Genomic DNA, 11,868 nt, shown 5'->3' with positions numbered 1-11,868 from the left:
ATCAACCGCTAGCTCGGCATCCCCCCTGTTGGCAGCTCGACAGCCGGCCTCGTCTTCTTGGCGTGTCAACAAGCGAGGGCTCAGATGATCAAGGTTATATATCAATGGAAGAATGCAACTGACCCCGAGGAGAAGAGTTTTTTTCACGCCGTGCTCGTGAGTATGCGACAGGATTTGAATCCCGGCGCGGCACAGGTCGGGGGCTCTGACGCGAGCTCAGATGCCGCAGATTTGGGGGTCCCGGATAGTGGCGACGACGGCGAGGAGTGAGGCGGCGGCGGAGGGGTGGGCCCGTGCGTGGATTAGGATTTTTTTTAAGTAATGTAATTTTTTTTTTACTTTTTTTTAATTAATGTTTTTTTTAAAATTTAATATTATTAGAGAATTTTCCCGTATATGTGTTGTAAATTTAATTCCGTATTTTGTATGATTGTTTAATTATTTGTTTTTGGTGCTGATGATGTGGCAAGGCTATGCTTGTCCAGTTGCTTATCCTGCTGATGTGGCAGGAGGAATTTAGTGCTGCTGATGTGGCATGGCTGGGCTATTGCTTGTCCGCTAACCACTGGAGATGCTCTTACTTTACTCTCTCTTACTTTATTATATTTCCTCTATTTTATTTTACTTTATTTAACTCACTAAACACAACTTTCTTAATCTCGTGCCAAAAAGAAACGCATCCAGTAACATGAGACATATGAAGTACTCCCTCCATTTTTTAAAAATAGAAACATTTGAAACGGCATGGGTTTTAATGCACAATTTGGTAAAGTAAGAGATGGAGAGAAAAATTGGTAAAGTAAGAGAGAGTGAGAGAAAAAAGTGGTAAATTAAGAGAGAGGGAGAGAAAAATTAATGTTAGTGGATTATGGGGTCCACTTTATTAATGGTATAAGTGGTAAATAAATTGATGTATAAGGGTGTAAAGATTTATTAAACTATAAAGTTTAAAAGTTGTTATTTTTAAAGAATGGACTAAAATGGAAGTCTGTCTCTTTGTGTTTAATTTATGTTTCATTTAACAACTCATTGAGATTTGTCTGTCTCTTTGTTCAACCCTTCAACTTCAACAGGAAAACTACATTACAAATTAATTACAAATTATATCAACTCCCATTTTGTATTAGATTGTTACGCATGATTTTTTATGGGATATTGACACCTAATATCATGAAACTTTTAAAAAGTTAGATTTTTTCCACGAACTTTGAAATTGACAAATAATATCACTAACTTTACCATGAGTTTGTTATTTTCCACCAATGAAAAAATTATGGTTATATTAATAGATTGAAGAATAAATTTGGAGCGTGTACTTCAAAAAAAACTATTCTCAAATATTGAAAAATTTAAAACTCTCGAAATTGTTGTCGAGAAATTACGAAAAAAAAATTGTTTCATGATATTATTTTTTGGGATTTTTTCATTAGTGGGAAATAACTCGGGGTCAAGTTCATGATATTATTTGTCAATTTCAAAATTCGTGGGAAAAATCCAACTTTTTTAAAGTTCCATGATATTAGGTGTCAATATCTCTTTTCTTATTGTCACAAGTGGTGAGATTTTCCATGGTACACCTTATGAAATAGAATATCCATGGTACACCTTAGGAGATTTTCCATTACTCTTATATGCAATTGATTCGTAAATCATGGATTGAATGTCTTAATCTATTTCGTTTTCCTACTTATAGCTCTATCTATGGTTTTAAATTCTGAATGGGCTTCATAGTTGCATTTATGTGAGTTCATAATTTTTGAATTTGAATATCTCTTAACTTGAGAGTTTATCTTGTTCAGAGAGAGAGTCTCCAGTAGACATTAAGAGCTGATTCGAAGGAATTTAATGAATGTTTTCTGTGTTTCCATAGGAAAATAATCTAAATTCATTCATCTTTGAATTATGTGTTTAGCTACTTCAAAGATGATAATTCTTTTGAGTGTAAAAGAAACCTAGTCTCATAATGTAGTAGTAAGAATGAATAGAATAGGAAATTTGTTTTATCTTGATTCAAGAACCTCACTTTGTTAGAAGCAATATTTGAGTTATTGGAACTACCTACATTAGGGTTTAGGTCCGCAATGATGCGGCCGCACAATAGCGGACATCCCCAAAAAACACCTCTTGTCATGTCATAAGGACATCCTACTGCACAATGGCGGACATCCACAATAATAAAAATTCACAAATTCACCAAATTAAACAATTTACAGAATTAAAATTTCGACACGAATACAGAGAAAATACAACCACTTTATTTAAAACAAAAAACATACATAATTATTAAAAAAATATACATAGCTAAAAAAGAAACAACCTCAAGCTTCAACAAATGCGGCCCCCGTCTCACTCATCGCCGTCCCCGCCGCCAGTCCCGTCGTCACTCACGTGCAAGGGTGGCATCCCCAATCGCGCCGCAAACTATCGATGACATCCTTCAGCATCAACTTGTATAAGGGGTCAGTCGCGGCATGCCACTTGTCCATGTTGTCTATCAGGCTCTGATGCTGTTGCATGCGGGCGAGTGAGGGGAGCTCGGGATCGATATGGAAAGGAGCTAACGATTGGACCTCGGGGGACCCTGGCGCTTCCCCTAGCCATCCGCATCGCGGTCTTTTGCCCAACCGGGCGACGGCGAAGGGAAGACGATTGAGGGGTCGGGAACTCTGCCTCGGCGTCAGGGAGTTCATGGGAACCGGCACTGCTGCTGTACTCCCCGAAGGCGTTGATCTTCGTCCGCTTCGGCCAGCCAGCTTCAACATCCGCACTAAACTTGTCGAAAGTCTGCACCACAAGATAGACCTCCCAATATTTGAATTCCCTGAAACCCAATAAACTGTCGGGTACTGCTTGAGAGACAGAAGCTTCACATCATCGGCGGACATGCCGCTGGTTGCCATGCGGAGGTTGTTTTGGTAGATGCCGGCAAATCGGCTGAGCTGCCTCCTCAGCCGCTCCCACTGTTTTCGGCATTGCTCTCCATCGTGAGGCTTCCCACCTGGCGGTTTGAATTGGAGGTAGCTTTGGCTAATGCGCCACCACATTCTGTTGATCTGCTAGTTAGCCCCGATGTAGGGATCCTCGACTACACCGACCCAGGCATTCGCCAGTGCGACGCACTCCCCTATGCTCCAGACGGTCCTCTTTCTCCTGTCGGCTTCCTCCCCTACTCCATCGGCCCCCGCCCCACCCTCGTTCCCCGCACGTGAGGACGAGGTAGTGCCCTTGCCCTTGTCCCTGCCATTCCCTCTCCTCTGCTTCCGCGTCCTCCCTACCGTTGGTTGTATTTCAGTGGGAGACTCCCTGACCGGAGATAGTCTCAACTCCTCCAAAGAGAAAGTCTCGTTGTCGGTGAACTGAGTCTCCAGATGAGCACTCTGGGGGTAATTACTCGACAATAAATCCATGTAGGGGCGATAGACATTGTCCCTAGGTGATTGGGGGACCCCCTGCCTGCTCCCCCGACAGCGGAAGGCATGCCCTGCATCATCCCGGGCATTTGGGGCATCATCATCCCACCCATCCCGGGCATTTGGGGCAACACTTCCGTTATCGCGACACTCACCCTGGGCATTTGGGGCATCATCCCACTCATCCCTGCACACCAAGGGGGTACATATTGTAGTACCCCTGCATCATCCCCGCCATTTAGGGTTCATCCCGGACATCAGTGCACTTCCGTCGGTGTTTCCCCCACCTCTAATGGGAAACGTTGGCGTTTGTGACTCCCTCGTGGCGGGGGAATCACTATCGTGGTGTTCCATCTATCTTAAAAAGAAATGAAAGTATAGAGAGAGAAACTCGTTCAAATACGTGGTGCGAATGAAATGAAGTTTAACGAGCCGTATTTATAGAGTTTTTTAAAAAAAATCGGGACGTCCGCACTGGACGTCCATCGTGGCACCGCAATGGCGGACGTCCCGCGCGAACGTCGCCGGAAGGTCGCGGATATGCGGTGTCCGCAGTGGACCTCCGCATCCGCGTCTCTCATGTTTAATTGCAGACGTCCGGCGCGGACACCAGACACCCCGATCGGACGTCCGCGCGGAAAATCCGCCAGATGCTCTTAGCTTTTAGTTTAGTTTTGGTAGGCTGTTTCAAAAGCTCCTTCAAAACCTTCACTATTTTTTTCGAGTAAAATGAAAATTTACCTCCCTATAGAGTATAGACCAACACTCCTGCGAAGAAAAATGTAATCATACGGTAAAGTTAGTACTTCTTGGTCTTCCATTAACCATCTCATTTAGTCATTTTCATTTGTCCGTATATAAATATCTCTTTTATTTTTTTCCAATTTATAGAAATATAAATTCTACTAAATGATATGAACTTTGAATTCAGCGCAGATTTTAATGCATTATTGATAAAGTAAGAGTGAGATATAGAAAGTTTTTTAAGTATTGTTAGTGGAGAATGGATCTCACCTCATTAGAAAAAATTTCCAAAATTAGAAAGTTCATACTCTTTAAGGACAAATAAAAAATGAAATAGCGTATACTCATCAAGGACGAAAGTAGTATATAACTAATAGTATTACATAAAAGTATGACCAACTTTCCACTAACTATTTCCACCAACTTTCCATTAGAATTGTTAAAACTCAAACCGAGTAAATTAATAGTGGACGGAGGAAAGCTATTTTATTACTCCCCCGTCCCAGTTTAAGAGTCCTATTTTACAATTTCAGTTCGTCCAAATATAAGAGTCTTATTTAAAATTTTCGTCCAAATATAAGAGTCTTATTTAAAATTTACCATATTTGGATGTAAATTGCAACCTCATTATTGATAAAATTTACACTCAAATGTCATTACTTTCATAAAAATAAAACAAAACAAAATCCTAAACATACAAAAAGTAAAAAGAGTCTCACTTTCCACTACTTCAATTCAATTATTAAACACTCCAATAACCACTACTTCACTTCAAGTATTACACACTCCAACAATTTCTTAAAACTCGTGCTCTAACTATATTGCACTCCAAAACTGATACGAGGGAGTATTTTTTTAAAACTAAGCGTCATTTATTCATTGATTTAAACTTCTGAATTACACATCAAAAAGCTTGCATTTCTAATCTATCTTTAACTCATTGAATGATACACATCGCCACATCCTTACAAATAAGTTACCGCAGTTAGGATTAAAATACACTAAATCCTATCTCCACCTATTCTTATTATTATGTACTACCAAATCTGCAAGCTGATTAGACTACTTAAAAACCTTTTTCCGAGATTTCTAAAAGAAGGAAAATGGAGAAAAATAATAAGCCATATAGCTATTGAATAATTTCAAACCCAAGAAAAGATAAAACGAAAAAAATTAAATCCTTTTGAATATTGTTACAGAGATATAAGAGCCTTGTTATGGCACAGATGAATTCCATTTTCACCATTTTTTTTTACCTTGGATTCACTCCTTGGCAATCTTTAATAAGTCCAAATAAAGCTCTGCACGGAAAAGAGAAATTCAAATATATGTAAACGAAGCAGTGCACACCTTATAGGAGTAAAGTAACAATAAGTGCATACTGCATCTAACACTATCTTCAGTTTCAGAATGTTATATGTAAATCTCCATATAATGGTACTAATGCGTGAAGCATCCAATACAAGATGATCTAAAATCATTCTATGGCTTTCAGCATTCTCATTATCATTGTGGACAGTGTTATGACAGCTGATATATAGTATGTTATTTCTTCTAAAATGGTTGCTTTAATCTCTCCATTTGCACATTAGACGCTTCTAACTTCTAAGTTTGGTGATTTGGTTTGTATTGGACTATTGAGACCCCTCACCCCTATTCAGTTATACAAGATAGGCCTGTATAGTTTAAAAGATACTATGAAAACATAAGGTATAACAAGGCAAAGACATAAGCTGCCTCTAATAAGTGAGTAATATGTACCTTAGATAACTTGAAATAACTAAGAATTCCTCTATTATCAACTCCAACATCTGATGAGAAATTTAAAGATCAACAACCATTTTTCACCCTGCAACCTTTATTGCTCCCATATCATCTATCTTTGAGCTCTTGTGCTGCATAATTACAAATGGGTGATGTATGGTTTTGAAAGATGTTTAAGGAAAATGAATGGAAGGTACGTAAAGATGAAAATCAAAATCACATGCAAAAAGAGTCGATTTAAAATTGAGGATTAATTGTTGTCTTTTTTATACCTTACTTTTCTTGTGTTTATGAATATCACCGCCATCCTCATCTCCATCATGCTTCCTTTTCTGAAAGTAATTGGTGTGATGGTTAAGAGCATCATAAGTTAATAGCCACCAGAAAAGCAGAAACCAAATAGAACTCAATGCATAAACTGTAAAATTTCTAATAAATACACTCAACAATATTTACATGTCTTGCCACCAGAAAATAACATTCAGTGAAAAAAAAAGACATGATAACGAAATTTTCAATAAAGGTAACCAATTATAGATGACAAGATATATTTATTCAAAGAAACAGGATACGATACATGCAATAAACGAAAAGGCTAGTTAAAGATTCAAGCAAGTAGGACATATAATGCAAACCTTCTCATGATATCGTTTTGAGTGGTCATTTCCAGAATCATGATGACCACTTTTATCTTTTTTCTTCTCCTTGTCCTTGTCTTTGCTTCGATCTTTATGCCGATGTTTGTGCTTTTTGTGCTCTCTGTCCTTGTCCTTATCTCTGTCCTTATGCTTCTTATGTTTCTTCTCTTTATCTTTAGACTCGTTCTTTGATTTCCCAGCAATGGTGGGAGTGCCCTTCTCAGACTACAAATATAACAAGACTAACTCAAAAATTCCAAAAAATAACATTAATCGTTTGAAAGATGATATAAGTGCTATCCTAGATTGACAGTAGGTTGCAATATCAATAAACAGAAACTCACAGAAGGAAGATCAACTAGAGCCGTTTCCCTTAGCTGAAAGGCTTCCCTAAGAATATCTAGGTCAAAAGGTTGTATACGTGTATTAGTTTCTCTAGATAAAGAAGAATTCTGAATGAGCTGACCCAATTGCATCCCCTCCCCCTTTCTGATTTCTGTATCTCCAGCAACATTGTGAAGATAATGGGTGTCTGCTATTGGCACAGGAAGTGACCTCTTGCAGAAGAAATCATAATGAGGTAACAACTTGTAGTGACTTATAAGATCCACAGCACCTGTAAGTTCTCTCGGCCCTGAATTGAAAGATAGGCATGAAAAAAATAGTTGATGAGGTTAGAATCAAGCGGGATGAAAAGAACAACTAAAAAGTTGGCAGGCCTTTTTAAAATAACAAAGTAAAATTTCGGTACCAGGACCCATGAAAGGAATTTGATTTAAGTGAATGCATTCTGCTAAAAGAATTTAGCCACATTTCATGAAATAGATATTACCAAGTCATTTCTATGGAAATAATATTAGCCAAGTTTTTCTCTCTTCTATTATTCCTTTTCATATCATCATTAAACCGTCAGCCCTTCTTGGTACGATGGAATCGACTGTGATTCCTACTTCCATTCCATCGTACCAAGAAGAGTCTCACTAGATAAAGAAAAAACAGTACCCAATTTTATATAATGAACCACCAATGTCATGATATGTCAAGTCTGCAAAGCCAAAACCAGCTCAATAATCCCCTTTTTCTACCTCCCAAATTTTATTTCCATCTTCAGAATAAAAAGATTCCAACAAACAAAAGGTTTAACGGATAAGCTTTTAAGCCAGTATGGGAGAATGTGCTTCTTGCTCTAGTTTTTCTGACACACCCACTTATAATATTAAATCTGCTTTGCTAACCACATAACCCCTGATGACTGGCCCAAAGATTATAAGGAAAAAACAGATTTAGTTATCTGTAAGGGTGATGATTGAATCTCTTTGTTGAATCAACTATTCTAGTTGCCATCCAGAATCCAGAATTAGTATCTGGCATCTTATGAGGGACCATTGAGTCTAAGCTACTCAGTAACTGTAACAGCCAATCAGGGGCCAGGGCTCATAATTCTTAAAACCAGCATGATTCCATGCTAAAACTAAAAGTCGCTGCAACTCAGCTACAAACATTATTGTTATTTAAATATATTATGGATGTATTTGGTTTGAATTTTCAAATACAGCACCATAGAGATAACATACTTACCTCTTCCAAACTTCTGGTAATCTGAATCCATGAATCAGCAGCTGACATGGAGATAGCTCATTACTTTCCAGGGACTATTTTTACTGTAACTAATGGGTAGAATAATTAAGCATGTTGCTACGCTCACTTGCTATCAGCAACAAAACAATCATAAATACCAACAAGCAGCACAGCAGTCGTAAATAATTCAACAGCAGGAAAGTTGATATGACATTTGGAGAGTTCATAAGCTTATTTGAGCTGGTAAATAAATGAAACATCGAATATGAACAAATATAACTAAAAGAACGAAATATCATTATTCAATTAAATAACAGTCGCTGTTTAAAAGCTAACGGATATCGAGATACATAAGAAACCGAAACCATGAATATTTCACGAGTCGACAGCTTAATGAATAAAACAACTGTTGGACTGAATTCCCAGAACTCTAAAACCGAAACCCTAGTTCCCAAATCCCAAAAACAAAACAACAACAGCGACAATTAACCAAATCCACGCCCAATCATACGGAGAAATCAATCACAATTCTACACAAATGAAGCGCAAATCAAGTGCCGTACCTTGGCAAATTCGTGGGTTTTTTCACCGAGTTTGAGCGATCGCCAGCAAACAATTCGAGCTGCTTAAAACTAAAATACTGATTCCGGCTTAAATTAGGCTCCGCTTCGGCTTAGCGGTGCGGGAAGGGGGAAGAGGTTGAATAGTGGAATAATTTGAGCTGCTTAAAAAGCTCGTTAATGGAGGGAAATTTGGGGATGGAATGGTGTGTTGGCGAATCGGGAATCTGGAGTGTGCGAGAACACTTGCGAGAGGGTATGCAATTGGCTTCCTCTGTCTTAAGCAACACGTGGCGCTATTTTAGTGGATGTGTATATTTTTATTTTTAGTAGATGGTTGTGATCGCTAACTAAATTCAGAGTAATAACTACTGGTCAATTTTAGTCTTAAATACATGTCTAATGAATTTAGTTTCAAAATATTTACTTTTTGAAAAATAAGTAAATAAAATTATTGACGAAGTAGTCTTTTTTTCTACGGTTTCGTTAAAAAAACGGGTATAGTACCATTTTGGTCCTAAACATATGACCGATTTACGATTTTGGTCCAAAATATTCACTTTTTGAAAATCGAATCCAAAACATACGAAAATGCTATCGCATATGTCCTTTTTTACGGTTTTCGTCATTTTTTTACCGTCAACCGTCAATTAGCCCAATTTTGACCCGATTAGTTGATTTTAATTACGGTAGCTAATTTATTTTTATTTTTTTTTCAGATTTTACATTTTAAATGTTAAATGAAATTCTGAAAATGGATAATATTAATCGCTCTTTCTCCAACACTTCATTTCATTCAAATTTCTTCCCCTCTTTCTTCCCCCTAAGAACCCTAATTTTTTTTCTCCATCTGTGCAACAATCGAACACCTTCGAACATAGGGCGTTCGACGTGCAGCCGGGACACCGTCGACAGCGACAGCGTTCGTGACTTCGGAGACCTCCGATTTAGCTACGCTTTCTGCTATTGTAAGAAGACGGCGGCGCTTCGTATTGTCACCGGCCAAGGCAAACCGTCGAGGGGGAAGCTTTACTTTGTACTATGTGAGAGGAAGGAATGTAGTTTCTTCAAGTGGCGTGAGCCAAATCATGAAGTTGAAGCACGTGGCTGTTCTTCGTCAACCTCCTTCGATAGTGCCGATTTTGAAGATTTGGCATTGAATTTAACCGAAATTAAGGATAAAATTCAGAAATTAGTGAATGTTTTGAGCTTTGGTGTTTGTTTTGTTGTTGTTGCAACACTTTTTTGTATGTTCAAGTAATTTGATGGAGTGTTTGAAAACTCTAATTTTGTTTGTTCCTATTTGAATTTTGAAGTGAATCCTTCTTAGTCTTCTTAGAAAAAATTGGCAGAAATCAAATTTTGATTCAATAATTGGACAACCCTAAAATACAAGACAATAGTCCTTCATATGAATTATTTACTTCCATTTGGTCCTGAATATTTAACCACACCCATTGCAAATTTACAAGTAAAAAAATTTGTAAATGATGTTGGTTTCATATATTATGTGATTGTTTCTTCGTCGACGATGAGGCAATGATCTATGTAAATAAACTGACATCAAATTGAACCAATAAATGGACAACAAAATACAATACAAAGTGGTCCTTCATATTCACTAGTATTAACACCCGTGCTATTCACGGGGCATTAGAGTTCAAATAATGAATAGAACAAAATATAATAAATATATAGAATATAACAATCCAAAGCAATGTGAAGATTTAAAAAAATAAAAATGTATTTATCTTGTCTCACTCTAAATGAAGAATTTACTACTCCCTAATGAACAGAACATTTCAAATTCAGGAAAAAAAATATAAAAGTGTCAGTAACATGTGACGAAAGGAGTACAATTTTAATTTATGATTTAAGTGGAGTAAAAACAACAAAATTAATGACAAAGAGAAGATTTGTGAGTAACGATCAACGAGTATGAGTTAATTAGAATAAGTATGTGTGAATAAAGATCAAATAGTACAAACAGATAATTCAAATAATAAATGTACAATAACAGTGTACTCCTATATAAATAAAAACTATTTTAATTAATTAAATATAATTTTTTTAAAAAAATATATTAATTGGAACATTATAAAATATCTAATACTCTATCCGTCCCACAATAATTGTCACTCTTTTCCATTTCGGTCTGTCCCACAATAATTGTCACACTTCATTTTTACCATAAATGGTAAGTAGGTCTCACATTCCACTAACTCACTTCACTCACATTTTATTATAAAACCAATATAAAAAAGTGGGTCTCACATTCCACTAACTATTCCAACCAACTTTTCTTTACATTTCTTAAAACTCGTGCCCACAATAAGAGTGACAATTATTGTGGGACGAAGGGAGTACAAAATAGCTATCACACTTCAATGACATACTACAACACTATCAATACTAATTGATAAAAATAAGAAACATTATCATTACAAAGACTTTTAAGAAATTGAATTAAATGAATTAAATAAAAATAAAATAGTTATGATAGATGAATAAAATAGGAGAGATAAAAAGAGTGAAGTAAGTGATAGAATAAAGGAAGTATTTTGTCCAATTGTTTTTTTCTTCAAAAATTAATTCTGTAAATATTTTTAAAAATTCAAAATAAAGTAAAGAAATAAAAGATACTACATCTTTCCATTTTCCCTTCAAAAAGGACATCAAGGTCTTTTCACAACTGACCATTTTTATGAAGTAGTATAAACTAGGAGTGATAAAACTTAGCATGGATGTAATAATAGAGTTTTAATTTAAGTGTTGTACTATGTTATTACATATATGCTAAGTTTAATTTGAAATTTTAATAAAGTAAGTGTCAGTTGGCTAAATTATGGAGTAAGTATTAGATTAGGAGTGATTAGGAGTGATAGAATAAAGTAACTATTTTGTCCAATTGTTTTCACAACTGGCCATTCATAATGTATAATACATTAGTTTAATTAATTAACATTTTCCCAATCTTTCATCAATAATGATAATATTTTTATGCATCTTATTTTTTTGAATAATATTACAATATACGCTACTCTTTGTATTATAAGAAGCTATACAAATTTTATGAGTTTAGATTTAATTAATTGAATACTAACAAAAATATATTAAATACTTTAATTAAGTAAATATAGGATAAAAATTGAAAAAGATTACATATTCGTGTTA

At 36.2% G+C, this 11,868-nt stretch overlaps 1 protein-coding gene across 4 annotated transcripts; it reads right to left on the bottom strand.

Annotated features, from left to right (window-relative positions):
• Positions 1–5,284: 5,284 nt before the first annotated feature.
• LOC121785991 (mediator of RNA polymerase II transcription subunit 19a-like) lies at positions 5,285–8,953 on the bottom strand. Of its 4 annotated transcripts, none has more exons than XR_006047093.1 (7): positions 8,698–8,953; positions 8,135–8,223; positions 6,901–7,190; positions 6,554–6,781; positions 6,191–6,250; positions 5,916–6,049; positions 5,285–5,455 (listed from the first exon to the last, which is right to left on the bottom strand). XR_006047093.1 is itself a non-coding variant. In XM_042184494.1 (6 exons), exons 2-6 carry the CDS (start codon positions 8,163–8,165, stop codon positions 5,999–6,001), a joined length of 660 nt encoding a protein of 219 aa, XP_042040428.1. In that variant the 5' UTR covers positions 8,166–8,223; positions 8,698–8,953; the 3' UTR covers positions 5,520–5,998. The 4 variants fall into 4 exon arrangements, 1 of the variants encoding a protein (XP_042040428.1); XR_006047094.1 differs by having other exon boundaries at positions 8,135–8,217; XR_006047095.1 differs by lacking the exon at positions 5,285–5,455 and adding an exon at positions 5,520–5,830.
• Positions 8,954–11,868: the final 2,915 nt, after the last annotated feature.

Source organism: Salvia splendens, chromosome 22 (genome assembly GCF_004379255.2).
Source record: "Salvia splendens isolate huo1 chromosome 22, SspV2, whole genome shotgun sequence".
Taxonomy (NCBI): domain Eukaryota; kingdom Viridiplantae; phylum Streptophyta; class Magnoliopsida; order Lamiales; family Lamiaceae; genus Salvia; species Salvia splendens.
Note: the sequence above shows the minus strand (reverse complement) of the source record. Positions and strands in the feature narration are given on the sequence as shown.

Excerpts from the sequence above, each read along its gene's own strand:
- LOC121785991 (XM_042184494.1), bottom strand. The coding sequence starts at position 8,165 with ATGGATTCAGATTACCAGAAGTTTGGAAGAG. Across the intron at positions 7,191-8,134 it reads TTACCAGAAGTTTGGAAGAG|GGCCGAGAGAACTTACAGGT; the intron begins GTAAGTATGTTA and ends CTTTCAATTCAG. Across the intron at positions 6,050-6,190 it reads ATAAACACAAGAAAAGTAAG|CACAAGAGCTCAAAGATAGA; the intron begins GTATAAAAAAGA and ends GTAATTATGCAG.